The sequence below is a fragment of the Haplochromis burtoni genome, unplaced genomic scaffold (assembly GCF_018398535.1).
Source record: "Haplochromis burtoni strain Fernald_Lab_line unplaced genomic scaffold, NCSU_Asbu1 Contig_165, whole genome shotgun sequence".
In the NCBI taxonomy this organism is placed as follows: domain Eukaryota; kingdom Metazoa; phylum Chordata; class Actinopteri; order Cichliformes; family Cichlidae; genus Haplochromis; species Haplochromis burtoni.
Genome location: NW_024582526.1, coordinates 466,577 through 486,651, shown reverse-complemented (window position 1 = coordinate 486,651; position 20,075 = coordinate 466,577). Strand labels below are relative to the sequence as shown.

Sequence of the window (20,075 nt, the reverse complement as noted above, 5' to 3'; positions counted from 1 at the left end):
CACACACACACACACACACACACACACACACACACACACACACACAGACACACAGATTTGACCCAACCCCTGCTTGCAGGTTAAACACTAAGATTGTTATGCCCTGTCACACCTCATCAGACTTAAAACTCGTTAGTGAGGCAATTTAAAGAAAATGTGCATGTATGGGTGTGTGTGTGTTTTCTGCTGCTATAGCTGATTGTCCTTAGGTTGCCTGACAAATGAGCTATTTTATTTTACTCATTTCTTCAAGTCAGTATTCAGGATGCCACACGGTTCCTGATTAATCAACTGCTGGTGTGAAAGCCTGTCGTGTTTGTAATGCTGCCAGTCTGAAGTCGCCTGAAGCATCTTAATGTTACAGATACACACAAAATTACAATCAATATGCCATAATAAGACACCTCAGTGTTTCTTTTTTATGTGCATTTGATGATACTAATTAGTTCATGTTAAACTTGGAAAATCTCCAAACCTACCTACAAATTATTAATAATCTATTAATCTTTTTTTTTTTTACAAGACTACTCGCTAATTTTTTTCTTTACTTAGTACAAAAGTTTTCTTTCAAGCTTAAGAACTTTCTATACTTTTTTCCTTGACTGATGTTGACTGATTTTACATTATTTTATTTTATAGACGAGTCAAACAAATACAACTAATGAAATGAACAAAATGTGCTGTAGGCGTCACTTCTTAAAAACTCCTTGGTGGATATTTGGGGTTTTTTTTTTTTTGTTTATTTCATTTTTTTATGATGACAAATGCTTTCCAAAGCAAAGCAAATAATTTAGATTTACATAAAAGCAAAAACTTTTGGGATTATCGGGACCATTGTTGTTTTGTGTTACAGCTGCTAGAGTCATGCAATGGAAAACAGTGCTTTGAGACTGCAGCATGACCAAAACGACTGCATCTGTGTGCGATAAACTTGCGATCTTGTTGCCTTTGAAATGGTTACTTTGAAGCCGCAGACCAGGTCTTTGGCCACTCACAATAAGTTGCTATCTTCAAAGCAACTTTGGTGCAAAATGGCAATAAGATGGAGTCAGTCTGCTATATCTCTCCCCATGCAGTTGCAGTGGGTGAATTTGACATTATTATTACTATCTATTTAAAAAAAAGTTACATTCACCCGTGCAGACAGCCTCAGATTGATTGCAACAAGCAGGCAATCTCTCTGCTTTTTTAAATGATATAAAAGTCTATTAAAGAGCCCGTTAAGGATAGCTAACAAGATGGCAGAGAGGACAACCTTTTTTTTTTGTGACCTAATTTACATTATTTTGTGCCTTTCAGCTGCTGGACAATGCTGGAGAACAATGCTGCATCTATACTGCAATGGCTAATCTTTAGGCTAGCTTAACAGCTAGCTAAGCTTATTGTTGGTTATTTGGTGAAAGACATGATACCACTATCAACTTGTTGTACTCTGAGAGGTTGTGGATGTGGACCCCAGGAAGAATAGTTCCTGCTACAGTAACAGCTAATGGAGATCTAAATAAGAATAAAGAAAGTCATTTCACGTAAATGTTATAGGCTACAAAGTGCAGCAGCTAGCTTTTAGCTAAAGCTGTCCCTCCAAGAGAAATGAATGAACTTTATGCTGGTCATGTTGTGGAGGGACCATTGTGATCTTGTTGTGTAACACAGCAAAATCAATATAAGTGATATATAATAATAACATTAATAACATAAATATGCACAAGACTACACTAAACCATATAATCTACACATACAGCTAATTACAAATATGTATTTGTTTTACGCTAATACAAATATATTCCACCGATTTCATTTCCTTCAAAGTTAATCCTGTAATGTGAATAAAAAGTAAATTTTTGAAGTAAAGTTACACCAATGGTGGCAGCAAAATTTTTATAATATGAATGGTCATTACATTTGATAAGTTGATAATAACCAAAATAATATTTGTGCCAGTTTACTTGAACCTAGAGAGATTCATTAATTCTACTGCTTCTTGTACATTTCTTTTTCAAACAATCTAATAAAAGAGCAAGGGAAGTAATAATATTGGCAGTGGTCATGTTCACAGGACATGCTCAGTCTGTTTTTATGTCAGCTTCCAGCAGCTCTAATCGTGTGGCACAGCAGAGAGAAAAAATGCGAGCTGAGAGTGCTGGCAGCCTTTCTGTCTAAATTATTGTCACTCCCTCTGGCTTATTAGGAAAACCAGCCCCAGAGGCTTTACACAGACCTTTAATTGATTGGTCTAGCAAAAGGTTTAGCCCAGTGACAATCTGTGTGTCTTTATGCTCTGGGGTGTTTGAGAGGATGTATAAAATAGAAGTAAAAACAGACACTTTTTGAATTCACAAGTTTTAATTCACTTCAACACTGAACTGAACTAAGATTTCATCAGAACTGCATTTGAGTCTAACCCTGATTCCTGTCATACAGAAAAGCACAACGTAATGATATAGAGTGATTGACGTAAAAATTAAAAAGGCAGGTCGTCTTTCTGAGTGTAGCAGCCGATCGGGATAGTCAAACGAGACACTATCCATGCTCAGATATTGTTTCCAACATACTATTTACTTACACATCTGCAAGAGACACCAAACAAAGAAAGAAAAAGAAAAAGATATTTGCTTTCTTTTTAAATAGTCTTGTGACTGAATTTGCTTTTCACAATAAAATGAACCGATTCCACTGAGTTGTCTTAAGGAAAAAAAATCTCCAAACTGGCTCAAACAATTAAACTCACTCAGCAAAATAAAAGTATATCAACAACAATTTATCCCATGTCAGGTATTTACAGACATTAAAAGTGAAGAACAGAGTAAAACCTGCCACATTTCTTTAATGGCTCATAAAAGTAGATTGTCAACAACTGCAGAAAAAAGCACATTTTTACTTTCTTCTTTTTCCAGCAAATTTTCTATTTATGTGAAAAAGAACTATAAAAAAACCAAAGAAAACTGGCATAATACGACTTGACAGGGCTTTTTTTTTTCACCCAATAACACTCAGTAACTGCTTCTTTTATTTTCTTTCGTTCTCTCCGCTCCTCTTCTTCCTCTTCTTCCTCTTCTTGTAGGGCAGGGCACTCTTAATGTCTCTTGTTATCCAAACAACCGCCCAGTTCTGCAAACCAATATTTAAAACCATGGAAATAAAAACTAAAAATAGCACGCAATGACAGCATCTCTAACCATAATAACAACAATAATAACAATAATGATAATAATAATCATGGATAAAGATAGCAATAAATAGGGTTGGTGAAGTTTAAGTGCGGGTAGGTGTGGTGAAACACAAGACTGTGGGCACCAATTAGAGAGAGGAGAGGAGGCGGGAGGGAGAGAGTGAGATGGAGAGGAAGAGTGGAAGGGGTGGACTACCACATAGAGAAAGACTGATTGTTTGCTGCTCTGTTTCTTCTTTCCTAACATTTTTTCCCTCTTGCACACGAATGTGAGGGTCCCTCCACGCCACATCCTCTTCGCTGTCCTCCTGCCAAACTGTCCACTGCTCCTCTCCACACTCAGTTTTAAACAGTTTGTCTTTTGCAGCTTTGAGCGGCGAGACAGATGGATGGGAGAAGGGGGACGAGAATACAGCACATCCACTAAATATCAGGGTCCTTGTGATCAGTAAGTGCTAGATTGGACTATTCTGGAGTGTGACTGTGAGGCAGAGGCAGGGAGTATGTGTGTGTGTGTGTGTCGGCCTTTACCACAATGAAATAAAGCTTGAAGATGCACAGAGAGTGCTGTGTACCTGCGGTCTCAGGCAGGCAAAAGTATTAGCAACATCAGCGTGTGTCCTGAGGATTTCGTCGTTTTTGTCGAGGACCCAGCCCACCAATTAAGTTCTATATGACTGTGCTCTGTCTTTAAAGAGGAGGAGCGTGGCTTTCCTGGCTGATTAGGATAAATTGGTGCGATTGTTTCGAGGTCAGAGTAGAAAAAGTATTTCCTACGAATGAAAATCTGGGGTGAATTATTTAAACGTTCCTCGGGGGAGTATTCTTTCACATTTATACAACTACTGCCGTATCACAGCACACCTGTTTTCTTCTACTGAGGTAATTTCACTCTACAAATCTGCGTTTGGTACTGTACACAGTCTGTCTGATCATTTCAGATGTACAGTGTTTCAGCCCAATGCTGTCTTGGTTAATGTGCCTGGGTAGACGTTAACCTTCCTTTGCTGGCACCCTCCATAATTTCTTGAGTAATTCCTCACTTCCTATCACAGAACATACGTTTCTCGTGCTTCTCTCTTTATCTCTGTCCTCTCTGTTCATCAGTCTCTACCTCTGGTAGTCAGCCTGCTCTCGAGGACTGGATGAGGAGCTCCCGGGTGCAAGAGGTCCACTAAGCCTGCCTTGCCCCTTGTCCTTGCAATCCTCCTGAGCCGCATTGGGCCCTAAAGACAACTGGCTGGAGTTGGAGCTGGAGGATGTCGGAGGCTGGTTCAGCCCCCCACTGCTCCCACTGTTCCCCTCAGTGGGCTGGTAGATCTCCTCAGCCCCATCCTCGCTCGACTCTGGGTCCTCTGAGCCCGAAAGCAACTCCTCTTCCCTGTACTCGCTGACATCAACCCCTCCAGTGGCGGCAGCACCCTCGCCCAGGTCTTTGAGGCGGCCGTGGTGCTTGACGTGATACCGCTGGTTCTGGAAGAACTTAATGATGGTGTGTTTGGGTAGGTCAAGCTGTGCGGACAAAGTATGAATAGCCTCCTGGTCTGGGTACAGGCCAACATCCTGGATGAAGCTCTGCAGGATACCCAGGGCCTCTAGAGAAATCTAGAATACACACAGCCAAGTGTCAAAAACTAGATAAAGAAATGAACAAACCCACATAACAAAATGCAGAATGGGAAAACACGATAACCATCGGTACCTTGGTGCGCGATCGGGGCTTCTTGTTGCTTCCAGCACCGCCAACAGTGCCAGATGCAACACCTGTAGGTCCTCCACCCATATTCTGTGACCTCTCTTCATTCGCTGGGGCAGACAATGGTTCTTCACGCATTGGAGACAGGTGATGCTCCTTCATGGGGCCTGGGGGTGGCCTGTGAAGTGCCTGGCGAGAAAGGCAAAAGAGCTGATTAATGGGGCACAGTGACCCCTGATCAAGACTGCAGCCAGGAGCGAGAGTGCACACTATTTGATCTAAATGTATATAAATGTGTTGTATGAGCATTTATGTGACCGTGGGTTTTTGCACTTTATGCCTCACATTTGATCAGAAATACAGTTTTGCACCTGATAAGTGCTATATTCAGTTTACAAAACCCTGTATGTTACATGACATCTTATAAATCATTCAGTATACCGCCCTCCACCTGCAGTACACAGTAGCCAGGGCTGCAAGGTGAACACAGGGTGAGAACAAGTGCTCACAGTGTCATGGTCTATTAAGCTGCTCCAAGGCTGGCATTCAAACACCAATGCATCCTGGTTACCTTTGACCTAATGTGTGTAAGATTAGCTCTAGTAAAACGCCAACCACCTGTTTGCCAGGAAGTCTCTTATTTACAAACTTATGAGACCCAATCACTATTTAACCAGCAAATTCAAAGCCTCAGAGGGGCAGAGGGTAGAGGGGGAATGAGGACAAAGGAGTCATCATCTGCGATTGGTGCTTAGATAAGGTCAGCAGAAAGCAGCTATTGTTGTAGTTTGATAGTAGAGGACAGGAAACACAAGGAGGAAAACTTGTGAGAGTAAATGAACAAAAACACAACAGAAGAACATATAAGGTACCAAAAAACCAGCAGATAGAGATAGAGCAGAATCAAAACAATTAACTTCATTAGACTGTAACTGACACTCTTTTAAACGGACACACCAACAGAACTGCTGTTACTTGATAACATAGGGAATTGGTATCATCACCATATTTATGAACAAAAGAGCTCCAGAATCGAGAAACTGAAAAACTTCATGTTATCTTTTACTTGATTAGACTTGTATTTATAACAAGTATTCAATAATTGATCAATATTTCATATACAATATACGCTGGCTCTCTTTTAGAACTTCTCTTTTAATAAAGGGGTAAACAAGAGTTTAAAAAAGCATATTCATTGTAAACTACTTCAGCACATTAACTTAGTCACTGTAAGATCAAAGTACATTAGCACTGCTTTTGTGCTCATTTGATCGTAGAAGCTATTTTTAGGAGTATTTCATACACATCATGCTAAAAACAAATTTTTCCTTGTTATAGTTACTCGTCAGGAGAAGCCTCCAGACTGGCTGGCTGGTTATTGATCTGTTCTTAAATCTGATCTGGTTGATTTTTACTTTCATATAAAATGAAGACGTGTCAAACGCAGCCTGATGAACCAAAACTTAGTGGGAAAAAAAACAAAAACAAAACTTCTACTATTGCTGCTTGAACAGCTGGTGCAAGTGTACCTGGGTTTTTATCAACTCAGATTATTCAGTAATCCAGGTTATGACACAAAGAGCTCAAAGTTTAGCAGGATTTATGTGTACAGAGAGCTGCAGTAGAAATACATAGAAAAGTGGAGCTTGTGCCGAGAGGATCCTCTGGCTGTCAGGATGGGCCTGACGGCCGTGTGACAGCACTGAGGAGGGCCGGATGAAGTGTTCGGAGGGAACGTGGGGACTTTGGTTGTTTGTCAGAAGGTAGTGGCTGTTGTGAGAGCGTTGCGGTTCTGTCCCGCCCGCTCACTTTAAGAGCAGGGAGGGGCCTCCCCACTGGAATGCCCAGCTATAAATCTGTGGCGCATTAAAATTAAAGGACCCACATAAAGATAATAGTCATTCACTTTTCTCTCCCTCTTTTCAATAATAACAGGGTATTACTTAAATAATATCGAGGGCAGGCCAGACCATGAAATTGCTCCAATTTCATTTCTGGGGCTTTATTTCTGCAGGGGGGGGGCATTTACAGGAATTCTGTAGGTTTTTCCTTATTTTGCCATTTTTCAAATTGACGGTTTTAGATATTGAAGAAAAAAACAGAAGACTGTAAGAATGCGACAGACTAGCAATACAAAGTTAGAGGCAAAGACCGAAAAGAGAGGAAAAAAAAGACTCTATCCCTGTTCTAATGAGGACCACACAGCCACAAATATCCCCCATACAAACATACTGAGACACTTAATAGCTAAATTGAGGGTAAACCATAGAGGGGATTGTGAAACCTACCACCCCAAACACACTCCCACACAGACCTTCATCATTTCAATGCTTATTTGAGCTGACGGCAGGGACTCTCGGATCAGGGGCCGCACATGCATGCATCGACAGAGGAGCCTGGACTCCTACATGTTATAACGGATATGTTTGAAAGCAGAGGCGAGCACACAGGGCTCCTTCAAAGTTCACCTCCAAATGCTTCTTATCTGTTGTCTTATTCTGCCATACCTGAAGCTTTTCTGTCTCTACCTCCTTTCCACGTCTGTACTCACTTCTAATGCTTCAGGACACTAATGAAGCGAGTCCCTGCCAACCCAACACGACTCCAAAAATTCATAGATGCCAGGAACCCCTGCTCCCACCTCCCCGTGTCCTCTACCTACACCACTCTCTAACTACTTTCTGCAAGCCCTGATTCAGTATTTAAAATAAATGTTTGTACCACACCAAATTTGATTTACCATTTATAATAAATTAGGATCCTAGTTGAATTTTGAGCAGTTCAGCATCATGATCAAACACTTTTGTTGTATATTTTTCCTAAAAACTAGTTTTGACTCGATTTGTTTTGATTGCCTTTTGCATTTTCCACTTTTTACGACTTCAGTCTAACCCTCTGTGTCTTTGCTTCTTGAGCTCCACTATTTCTCAATTAATCACTTTGTTAATCACCGTCACCGTACTGGATTCTGTCATCTTACAGAATCCAGTACGGTAAACTCTGGGTGTGTGAGAAAGTAAAAAAAATCATGAAACCAATTTTTGGCGAAGGTAATTAAAAGCTAAAACTGAAAAGAAAATCAAAACAGCAAGCCGTGGTCATGTGTCATAGGGGGCTGACCTACAGTCTGGGGTTAGTTACCTAGACTAACTGGGCGAGCTGGAATCGTTGTAGATCGCAGGCAAAGAAGTTCTGCTAAAATGCTTTTCATTGCCCAACTACCCATCATTTTTCATTGCCATATGAAGTTCACAATAATGATTCATAAGGCAGCCACCTCTCTGGTAATGATCTGGTTAAGTTTAGGGACCAAAAGTGCTGGGTTACAGTTTGGGAAAGATCATGGTTTGGGTTTAAAACCCATATGTCTAAGGGCAGGGAAAGATCATGGTCATAACTAAATGAGGACTTGCTGTACTCTGTTAAGGTCAGGAAAAGACTGTGGTGGTCACAGGCTCAAAGAAAACAGCAGCAGTTTATACATGTAAGAAACAGAAACATATGAACATGGTCTCCAGTGGAGAACGTGACGTGTTGATACGGCATCCTGATCCTGTTTTTAGGAAAACACCCACTGTGACATCCAGAAGTCTGATGTTGTAGATATCAACTTGGCTACTATTCAGTGTCGGAAAAATTCAGTATGCAACATATGAAAAAGTACATGAAAAGGAACCAAAATGCTAAGATGCATGCATTCAGTGGTACCGAGGAGTGCAACATGAACCCGGCTTTAGTTTGCATTTTTTAAACGTGAGCAATTTAGCTGTTTACGCGACCACTGTAGCATCATTCTGAATATAGACTATTAACAAATTGTGTTTTATGATCTGACCGAGAAACCAGCGTATACTGCATGCTCAGTAACGTGCACTGGTTTATCCTTCCTGTTTTTCTAATGGGGAACATAATTGACATATTGAACATGATACAGTATTTAAAAAAGACTTGAAATTCACAAGCGAGAGTATAAACTCACCAGAGAAGCCTTTACTCGGGTCATAGAGTATTGGAGTTGCTGTCCCATTTTCGAATGAGCAAATTTACAGAAATATTCACCAAACGTAACATGTCAGGCGTGATCTCGATTATGCTACAATTATTCTTAAACGTTTACAGTTTATTTGGCCTGTTTCACCTTTAGTCCCCCTTCCCATGCAGTCCAGCTTGCCTACTTCTCACTATTAAACGTTGGAAAGGACTACATGTCACTTCAGAGCAACACAATACAGCCCTGCTCTCCCAAAACCACAAGCACTGGAGCCCAGCGCCAGACCAGCTCTTCTTGTGGCATGATTCAATATTCCTGAAAAACATCCCCCCCTCTCTCTCTTTCCTTCTCACTTCTCCCCTCCCTCTCTCTGTCTTTCTCTCACTCTTCTGGCAGCGCCGTGAGTGCACTGCAGTGAAATGAAAAAGTTTTCTTTAAAAACGTAAATCAAGGCAAATTACGACGCAGAACTATGAAAGAATTATAGAACATGAAATATTCATCTTCCCCTTAATGAGCTCTGGTCCTGCAGGACCTCTAACTCTCGCTCTCTGTCTGTGTGTGTTTTGTTGTGTATGCGTGTGTGTGTGTTTGGTTGCGGGTGGGGTGACCACAAGAGACGGCATTAACACAGAGATAAATATGTAATGAAGGAAAAATCACTTTTCTGTTGGTTTTTTGCATGACTTCACCTTTCCTGTTAATCAGTGTGTTTTTTATTTTCCCCCTTTTCCCTCCATCTCTGTCTCTGTCTGTCTCTTTCACTCTTGCATTTAAAGAAGTGTGTGTGGTTGCGATTCATGGAGACTGGATCCGGACTAATGGAGTAGATGAGTCACTGCACATAACTTTTTTTTGGTATAATAATGTTTCTTTGATGAAAAACTGTATACACGTAATGTCACTGAGCGCTGGGGTCATGTGTGTATACACATGCACGCACTTGCATTGTCGCATCTTTTTTTCATTCAAACTGTGTGTGTGGTATTCATTCCATTTATCTGCAATTAAACAATTAACTTAATTGTGGTTTGCCAAAAAGCCCAAACTCCACCCTGCAACAGTGAGTGAGGCCACCGGGATGCACTGAAGACTGAGAGACAAACCAGGAGGAAAAGAGAGAGGCAGATATGTTGTCTGGAAGTGAAATGAATAGACTACACAAACTGAACTGAAACTGAAAAATGCTGCTTTATCATTTATCGTACAATTATTTTCATATTTTGCAGCGCTAGATCTGCATGAATGTGTGTTTGGTTGTGTTTTTTCTATTATTAAGCCGTTTTTATTGACAGTGTTTGAAAGATTGTAACATGATTTGTGAGACTAGTTTAGTCATGAAAACTGTCGTTCTAAAATTACTTGTTACTAATTACTAATTACTAATGTTATGAATTAACCATCACCATGGATGGAACAGATGTGCCACTTACTAGTGGGCTACCTAGGTAGCTTTTGCTTGTTTACATTAATGGTAATAGAATCATATCTGAGCGGAAACTGGCTGGCTACCTCGTCAAATCCCTGATCCATGATGCTAACTTGTATAACAAAGTAAACCTGTGTAATCTGACTTGTGTATGACAAATGCTATTGATTTTCTCCATAATGGTACAGGTCATACAGGCCTGGAAATTGATCACCTGACGACCCTTAGCATCATCTGTTTACTGGGGGGGAAAAGTATATTCCCTGACATGTTGGTGAGTGGGTGCCAGAGGCCAATAGCTATTGCTGGGTGAAATCAGTGGGAGAGTGGGTGCTGCACCAAAACTTTCTGATGTTTGTTTTTGTCGCTAACAGTTGGCTGCGGTCGCCCACAGTTAGATGACACAAACTGTTCTGCAAACGTTCTCTAACTAACCACTAATCCATCTATCCATTTTCCTCCACTTATCACGGTCGCGTGGGGGCTGGAGCTCATCCCACTGAGACACAGGGTACACTCTGGACAGGCTGCCAGCCTGATGCAGGGCTAACGCAGAGCGATACAGACAACCGTTCACATTCACACCTATGGGCAATTTGGAATCACCAGTTAACCTAACCTCTCTAACTGCGTTGCGTGTCTGTGGAACCGGAGTACCCAGAGAGAACCCACGCAAACACGGGGGAGAACAGACAAACACCCTGACCAAGTCGTGGAGTCAAACTCATCTGCTAGAGGCCAAAACAATCATTAAGTGATAACTGATAATAAGAGTATTTTCTCTGGAAGTTACGCAGAGATCATTTAACTGTTTCCTTTAAGACATCTAAGCTGGATTCTATCAGTGGGGAAAAGACTTATAACTCTACATTTACCAAAAGCAAAACAACCTGATGAAATCATTTCACATTAATTTTTATTGCATTAAATTGTTATGGAAGCTCAGTAAGATTTTAGACATAAGATGCTAGACTTTGCTTCAAAGCTCTAGTGTTATTTTTTAGCAGACATTAAATGGCATTAAGCGAAACAGAGTAAAAACAAGCAAATAGAGTCGGCTATAGACCTACGCTTTATTTGTACAGTCCTTTTTTTTAATCTCTTGGCAGTTTTTTTTCCTGCTGTTAGTTGTGATCAACTCTGTGAGAGCTGATCACAACAGTTGGTGTCAGTGAACAGCAGCACGTGCTGTCCAATGGAAGTCAGAAATATAAAAGCTTACACAACTCGCTGACAGGACACATTTTGACTTTCTATAATAGGAAATTATGTCAAAGGTGGTTCTGTTTTATTTCCAGTAAGTTGTAACAGTGAGCCAGCATGCTAAGTAATTTAGCTGTCGCTTAAAACTGAGGCAGCTAAAGGAAATGCTGCTATTTTATTGTCTACACCAAAGGAAGGTATGGGTACCATTGCTTTTTACGGTCCAGAGAATCTATTGTTTCACACACTGAGATCAGTTTACTCATCATCAGCACTGCTCGGCTGGTGAAATCAGTTGTGTAACGGCTCTGGTGGGAACTTTCCCAGCTCTAGGAAAAATAATGCCTGGTGATGTCATTGAGGTTGTTTTGGCATTGGGTTGGGTTTGGAGATTTTTATTTATTTATTTATTTATTTTTACAGAAAACTAGTGTTACAAAATAAGGGTGTGGAGTTTAGAAAAATGGGGGGCGTTTATCAGGCAGGGAGGGTCCAATGAAGATTGATGTTTCATTAAAGACAGCGCACAGTCCAGTGAACAGGCTTGACCCATAAGTCAGTTTGTATTTGTCTAGTGTCCCCATTTAGATCACTATTGTTTTAAACACCACATACCTACATCACCTCGAGACCCTCGGTTTCAATGGCTCTGCAGTACTAAATCACCGTGACAACCCAGGAATGGGCCCTGTGTTTTTCTTATCTAATGCTCATATTTTCACAATTTTTTTGCAAAACAATTTGTCCTACTAGTAAAACAAGTGAGTTAAGAATGTGCATGATATCTTTCATAATATGGTAATGAGTTCATCAATCATTTCCCCCCAAAAAGCATTCATTTCTTTCAACAATCAGAATGCATATGATTCCCTGCATAGATCTGTGTGCAAAGACAGCTCAAAAATAGCTCTGATTCAGAACGTCAAACTCATTTTACATCGTGGGCCACAGTCACTGTACACAAATGTAACTACACATTTAATCAATGAGATATCTTAATATAAGATTTCCACATGATAAAGACATGTTTGCTGTAGTAAAGAAATCTGTCACAACACTTTGGCCTTAAATTGTATTATTATAGAAATATTATCATTACAGAAACAAATATTATTACAGAAATAATTTAATAATTTTGTGTGGTATGAAATGCCATCAGCAGGAAAAGCTGTGAAAATTGTGAAAATCCAGTTAAAAGTCTAAGATTTACGTTGTCCTTTACATTTTTCACAGTAATCCAATGGGCAGATTTTGGCCCCCGGACCTTATGTTTGACACTCCTGCCCCAGAGCTTATGTGGGAAGATTTCAGTTCTTGCAGCTTTGCAGGCCTGAAATCTCACAGTTAAGTATTGTTTGGAGGATTTCACACAGAAGTGTTCACTGTTATATTTTTTATAATTACAGCAGAGCCAGTGTAGCAAACCTGAGTCTTTGAAAGATTTAAGTGAAAACCTGGATTAAAAATTGAGGCTTTGTCTGAAGCGCAAGTCAGTCTTTGTCCTACAAGTGACTATTTATCTATTTGCATTGTTAATGAACCACAATCATTCAAAGAACAGACAGAGTTTGACCAACTCAAGTTCAAAAGTGATAGAAAATAAACTGTTAATCTACACGTCTGGAAATTTTAGAAAACATAAAAAAGTACAAAATAATTAAGATGCTGAAGATGAACTTTGACCTCCTTTTTTGGAAGCTGTGTCACATTATGATCACTTCTTTGCAAAGAACATTGACACTCAGGTTTCAGTTGAGGACTGGAGAAAGAAATGGGCAGTTTGTAATAGAATATTCAAAAATCTTTTTTTCACTCTCAGATTGTGATAATAACTGCAAGTTTAAAACATAATGACATGATCTTAACTTTGATAAGTCTGGAGCATTTATGATGTTTTCTTCAAAAAAATACTTTTGTATATATTTTTCAAACATTTGCCAGACTCGTGGCATTTGACACATTCTATGAAGTGGCCCCGCTTTGACGAGACAGAAAACAGGAGCGATTTGTTTTGGGGGTTTGGAATTAAGCACCGCTGGGCTAAAGCGAGACACAATGAGTGGAGTAAGGCTTGTAACTTCTGATTCTAGTCCACCACTCCTGGGGTCTCGGCCACTGTGAGCGGTCATACATGCACACACATAAACACCTCCAGACTTGCAGCAGAAATCAATTTAGCAAAAACAATAAAGTAATTATTTATAAGGGCAGACTCTGCCAAATTAGCTGTGGGACGCACTTAACTGCTCGAGCCATGTGAGTGAGAGCTGTAGAGCCAACGCTGGGGCTGTGTCAGTCATGAAGAAATGTGATGCTCACTGAAGTTACAAATACACTCTTACAGCACCTACACACTTCATAGACACGCTCACACAGAACCGCTAGCATGGTACCGCACATACAGTCCAGTACAAAGCACACACACACACACAAACACACACACACATCAGTGGTATGTGAACATTTGCTTCAGAGAGCAGCACTGCGTTCATTTTTCATGTGTATCCCGGGGTTGGTTGTTACAGTTTTAGAGACCTTCTTATTGTCCAAACACAACAGAGTGCTCACATTACCAACTATCAGTATGAGATTGTGTGTATGTGTGGCAGATGGGACACATGTGTGGTCTGTGGTGGCAGGCTGGCTGGAGCCTGAGGTTGGTGGAGGGCTTCATCTGGGACAGAGCAGGGAAGGGGGGGGGGGGCTCTCAAGACAGCAACATGAACACACACACACACCTCATTTCCGATTAATAAATCACCAGCGTTTCACCACAGTTCTTCTCCCTGTGTCTCTTGGGGTGGGAGTGAGGGTGGGTTGGGGGTGTGTGGGGGGTGGGAGGGTTATTACACAGGCGTTTATGAGTGTAAATTTTATTTTTAGACTTTGGCGAGAGGAGTAGAGGAATGTGTTAATGGTGCCACCACAGCTTCCTTTGCATCTTCCCATCAGTCTTTAATACAAAGCTCTGAATTGGGAGGAGAGAAAAAAGGCTTGGTGGTAGAGTGAAGGTGGGTGGAGCTGCAAAGCAAGCCGTGTAGGATTCATGTCACAATACCAAATGGGAAGTCTGAGCATTGGCCTGTTTTTGATTTATGGCATATGGTATGTACTATATGTGGGCTATAATAGCTTTGGAGCTGGGGGTGACGGGGGCTGTGGGCAGAGTAAGCTGGCGGGTTCAACCAGAGGACCTAGACTCAGTCCAAGCAGTGAATGCTGTTTCTACCGTCGAACCTGATCTTCCACCTCTTTTCAGCGAGGTCAGGAGATGAAGAAGTGACACACTTCCTGTTGCTTCTCTGGACATTACACCGATTTAACATTTTGGGGAATTTGAACCTTTTCATGTTTGCACTTTAAAATTAAACTATAATCAGCTGCTTGATGTTTCTACCTCAAGCAAGAGAAGGGGAACGGGGGTGTTTGTGTTAGGCAGGTTCAACATTAACATAAACACAGATACCTTCATGTACCAACAAGCTCCTCCTCTGGAGTCAAGTATGGTAAACCACAGGCATGTATACAGGGTTTGCATGCTGTGGCATCGCTCCTACATTAAATATAACTATATAACTGATAGAGGCTGTTGCCACTGGATCATGGCACTATTTATAATTTTTTTTTTTTTATCGATACTTTCAATTCAATTCAATTTTATTTATATAGCACCAAATCACAACAACAGTTGCCTCAGGGCGCTTTATATTGTACAGTAGACCCTACAATAATAGATACAGAGAAAAACCCAACAATCATATGACCCCTTATGAGCAAGCACTTTGGCGACAGTGGGAAGGAAAAACTCCCTTTTAACAGGAAGAAACCTCCAGCAGAACCAGGCTCAGGGAGGGGCGGGCCATCTGCGCACCTGGTTGGGGTGAGAGAAGGAAGACAGGATAAAGACATGCTGTGGAAGAGAGACAGAGATTAATAACAGAGTATGATTCAATGCGAGGTCTGCACATAGTGAGCTGAGAAAGGTGACTGGAAGTCAGGAAATAATTAAGCTATAAGTGCATTTTATCTGACACCATAAGTACACAGTTCTTTTCAGGGCGTGGGTCATGTCATGCTGTGACTTTACCTCGCATAACTGGGTATTTTACAGGAAAGAAGAGAATAATTGTACTGTAAGTAATGTACAAAACAGCCTGAGTGTAAAATGACAACTGATGAATGGAAAATCCTTCATGGATTAAAAAAGATTTAATAATGAAGGCACGTTTAACTCACACCATAATACGAAAAATATTGCACAACATTACCTGTTCATTACACACCAGTGAAATTTGTTATGCTGTACCTAAAATTAAAAGTAAATACTTGAAATTGCTTTCCGTATAATTTCTGTCTCCTTCCTGTAAAATACTTAAAATTACTGAGGACTACTTAAATTGATTTAGAGCATAACTGTTGCTTTGTTACCCCTTTATTCTACCTTTAAGCATCTGCATGTTAATATAACTGCATTATTCTTTCAAATAAAATACACCTAAATTCAATTTAATTGCAGAGAAATAAAGACCTTTGTCACGGGCCGTATTGTAAAGTGCTATCCTACTTTTTAATTGGACTTGACTTACATTTCTAATTTATTTAAGCTTTGCACTAGAAGAAAAAGCAAAACCCAGGCATGCAGATAAAGTTAGGTGGGGCGGCTTCAGCGTGTGTCCAACTGGAGCGCTCACAGTAACCAAAGATGCCAACACGTTTCTGTGCTTCCTCCATCGATCTCCCTTCTCTCTCAAGCCTCCTTCAGCCTCTGCCTCCCTCCTCAAAAACTAATGGGGCATTTCCTCCAGTGCCACACCACCCAGCAACTCTGTTTACTCTTCATTCCACTGGGGCACACAGGGACACACAAACACATGTGCACCCACCACAAGATCAAACAGCACTGCACAAACTTAGATTAAATAAATATAATGACTCAATAATAATGACAGATTTGGTCTCTGAAGGTAGAGGAATACACTTCCATCTGTTTTAATACGTGAGAAGTGCCATGAAAATGGAGCTCAGTAACAACTATTTCTAATATCATTCTTTACAGCATCTTAGTCATCCTTATCAGTCAGTGTTTATACCGTACTGTGTGTTCAGCACATTCATATCTGCGTACTTTTTAGGAGATTGTAATTAGAAGGGGTGGCCATGTTTTAAAGAAACAGTTCTGAAATAATCGAGTAATCCATCAAAAATAGATTTTAGGACACACGTGTTTGTAGGTATGAAGACCAAGCACTTTCTCCCGATTTCAAGTTGTAAATATTATGAGATGAGGTGATGTGCAGGAAATCTGTTCAGTGTGTTTACTAGAGACACCGTCTTTGTGCCAGCTGTAAATAAAATCCACTCATTGTATACCGCATCTGGATATGGACTGTTGAGGTGCACGTTACCTCCACATGCAAACACTTACCTGTGTGTCCTGTGGCATGTGGAGGACGGTGTGCAGCCTCTCGCTGTGATGGTGTCTGGACTCCTCCTCGTACGCAAGATCTCTGTCGGCCTGCGGCAGCGTCAGGAACCTCCTGATGGTGCACAGGTTCTCCCACAGAGTGCGGTTCTCAGGGCTGGGGTTCTCCTTCCACCGAAGTAGCTCGCACAGCCAGCCCTGAAGAGGAGACAAAGATGTATGCGTGGGGGGGGGGAAAGGTGAGGTTAAAAAGAAAGGAAGTGTGGACTGTGCGATAGCTGACAGGGATGTTAATGGGTGACTTCTGCTACTGTGTCATACACAGTGAGAAAGAATTGTTATGCAATTTTTTACGACCTTTCTCTCTCACACACGTGCACGCAGAGTAGATGACTCTGCATCTACTCTGTTTGGAAAGTGGTAGCGGGGATGAGCATGACAAGTGGCAACTGAGATAGACATGAATGAGTTTATTCATCCATTATCTGAGTCTGTGTTACAGCAGTGGAAGGAGATCTGCCTCTCCACAGCCACCACCTCCAACTCCTATGTGTTCCCAAGCCAACTGAGAGACATAATCTCTCCAGCATCTCTCAGCCCTAGGGCCTCCAGGACAAATTGGAAACACCTCACTCAGCAAGTGCCCAGAAGACATCCTGATCAGATGCCTGAACTAAATCTGTTGGTTCCTTTTGATGTGTGCTTTGAACCCCAAGCTCCTCACCCTATCCCTAAAGAAGAGCCCAGGTACCCTTTAGAGGAAACGTATTTCATCTGCTTACATCTACAATCTAATTCTTTTGATTAGTATGCAGAGCTTACGGCTAAGATGAAGGTGGGAATGCAAATTCACCCATAAACTAACAGCATTGCTTTCACAGCCAGCTCTCTTCACAACAGAGTGGTGAAGCTGCGCCAATCCGTCTGTCAATGTGCTCCACTCCACTCGATCATGAACGAGAATCAAAGATACTTAAACTCGTCCACTTGGGGCAGCACCTCGTCCTTGGCTGAGATCTATAGCATTCTCATCCCACCCCCCCATTGAGAGTCACGGCTCAACGAGGCTGACACAACCACATCATCTGCGACAAGCACAGACAAGATCGTGAGACCACCTAACCTGACACCCTCCACCCCGGGGAGGGAAGCTCGAATTAAACTAAAAAGTTGTAAAAGTTGGAAGGATGCAGGATGTGTGAGGTAAAGGAAGACGGAGGAAGGAGAGACGGAGAAGATTCAATTATATCTGCTAGACTGGTTCAGTTTGTGACACCAGCTGTTGTGTTCAACCAGCCACCTCGGGCAGCATGCACCGCTAATAGCCTGATCATCTCTCGCTCTCTCTCTCTCCCCCGCTTGCTTGCTGTCCTTGCTCGCTGGCCAGCTGCAGCAGATGGGTGCAGTGAGCCATGACCCTCAGCCACCCCCAGACCCACCAACCAGGGGTACCTCGCTAAATACACACAAAAGCAACGCACATACTGTATACATGTTGTCAAGCCTTCTTTATAGACCACCTACATCACATGTGAGTCACATCCTGCAACGTCAAGTTGCTACAAATTTAAAAAACTATTTTTTTAAAGAATTCCTATTATTGTTTCAGTCATCGTGGTCTGAAATTAAGACCAAGAAGCAAAAACTGAAGTGTTTCCTTTTTCATTTTTATCCAAAAATTAGAAGTAAATACATATAAATATAAATAATGTCTTAATGCGTGCGGCCAAGATTCAAAATTTAAAAAAAACAATAGAGGTATAAATAATTGCAGCCAGTGTTAATGTCAAACATTATGTCACCAGAGCTTTAAGAGCATAACTGATCACACACGTCCGGTTTGAAGTGATGGTGAAACAGCTGATGAACATTTAGATCGTGTTACCGGCAGAGTACCAGCTTTGCTGGCTCTACTCAGTCCCACAACTTTTGTAGTTTGTAATAAATCGTTATTAATTAAAATGATTTTGGTTCAATCGTGATGCTCACTAACAAGTTGACTATCTAACTCACAGGGTACAAAAAATATCAGCTACGCTATCGCAGTACATATAAATATGTGACTGCACTTGGAATCTGACCTGAAAAACAAACACTTTAAGTCATTTTGTAGGCTTGTTTTCCCCAACAGTCTCCTCACCTGGCTTTTGTTGGCCGCCACCTTTGCGAACAGAGCTTGGGACACTTTGGCTCGCTTCATCTCTTGCTGAATTTCATCATAGATGCCTGATGTAATGTTGACCAGTGACTCCAGCTTCAGTGGGAGGTCGGAGGGCGGGCCAGACGGCTTGGGCTGGGAGACAGGATAATGATGTAATGCAGAGCACAATTTTTTAAAAAGGAACTTTATTGTGCTTCGACAGAACAAGATGAGTGATAAACAGTCACAGAGGCGTACCGCGTATTGTTTAAGGCTTGTTATTTACTTTATGAATCTACTATGAAATTTAACCACGAAAACAAACACATATGAGGAGAGGTTATCAGCTGATGATCAGGCCAAGTCGCTCTGAGAACAGACATGCAGTGTTCCCAGTACGAGCATCAGCTGCACATCTGCAGCGCATGTCCCCACATGAGTTGTGTTTACAGATCAAAGTCATTAAGTCCTCCTCTTTTGTCTTTCTTTGTTGTTTCTGTTTGAATGAACATGTATTGGCTCTCAGAAAGCTTGTATACACAGCGTTTGAAGTCATCCACAAGACATGTAGAGACCAGCTAGCTTACATTCCCCCAGTGTAAACGATGCTGAGATAATTTTACATAGCCATAATAAGAATAGCGCACCAATTCACCCAGATCCATGAATGGGCATTTGTCCTGACATCAGGGGTACTTCTTATCACTGATGTTGCTCCACGTGCTTGTGGAAGGAAATTTCCAAATACTGTATAATGTCCTTTATGTTTACAATATGTCCCTCTGATGGCTTTGAAGCTGTTTTCCATTATAAATGGAATTTGTTAAGATAAAAACTTTCAAATCCCAGCGCAGGTTTTAGGATGAAGCACATGACATGCTGCAGTCTACTTTGTGAGGGCAAGTTAAAGATGGTAGATAACTCACAGAGTTACAGATCTTGGCCTTGTTCTTCCAGATTGAGGCCCAGGTATCTGGGATTTTCTGGTCCTCCAAGCTCCTCTCCCACACTTTCTAAGCTCATAC

At 41.2% G+C, this 20,075-nt stretch overlaps 1 protein-coding gene across 2 annotated transcripts in view; it reads right to left on the bottom strand.

Moving 5' to 3' along the window:
* Positions 1–2,328: 2,328 nt before the first annotated feature.
* The window catches only part of satb2 (SATB homeobox 2), a 50,483-nt gene continuing 32,736 nt past the window's right edge, over positions 2,329–20,075 (bottom strand). The window contains exons 10-14 of one of the 2 annotated variants that reach the window (XM_005933375.2): positions 19,977–20,063; positions 19,051–19,203; positions 16,914–17,108; positions 4,872–5,075; positions 2,329–4,774 (exon numbers count right to left, since the gene is read on the bottom strand). In XM_005933375.2, coding sequence (XP_005933437.1) covers positions 4,280–4,774; positions 4,872–5,075; positions 16,914–17,108; positions 19,051–19,203; positions 19,977–20,063 — 1,134 coding nt within the window. In that variant the 3' untranslated portion in view covers positions 2,329–4,279. The remainder of the gene's footprint in view (positions 4,775–4,871; positions 5,076–16,913; positions 17,109–19,050; positions 19,204–19,976; positions 20,064–20,075) is intronic. The other variant, XM_014337122.2, reaches the window with a different exon arrangement.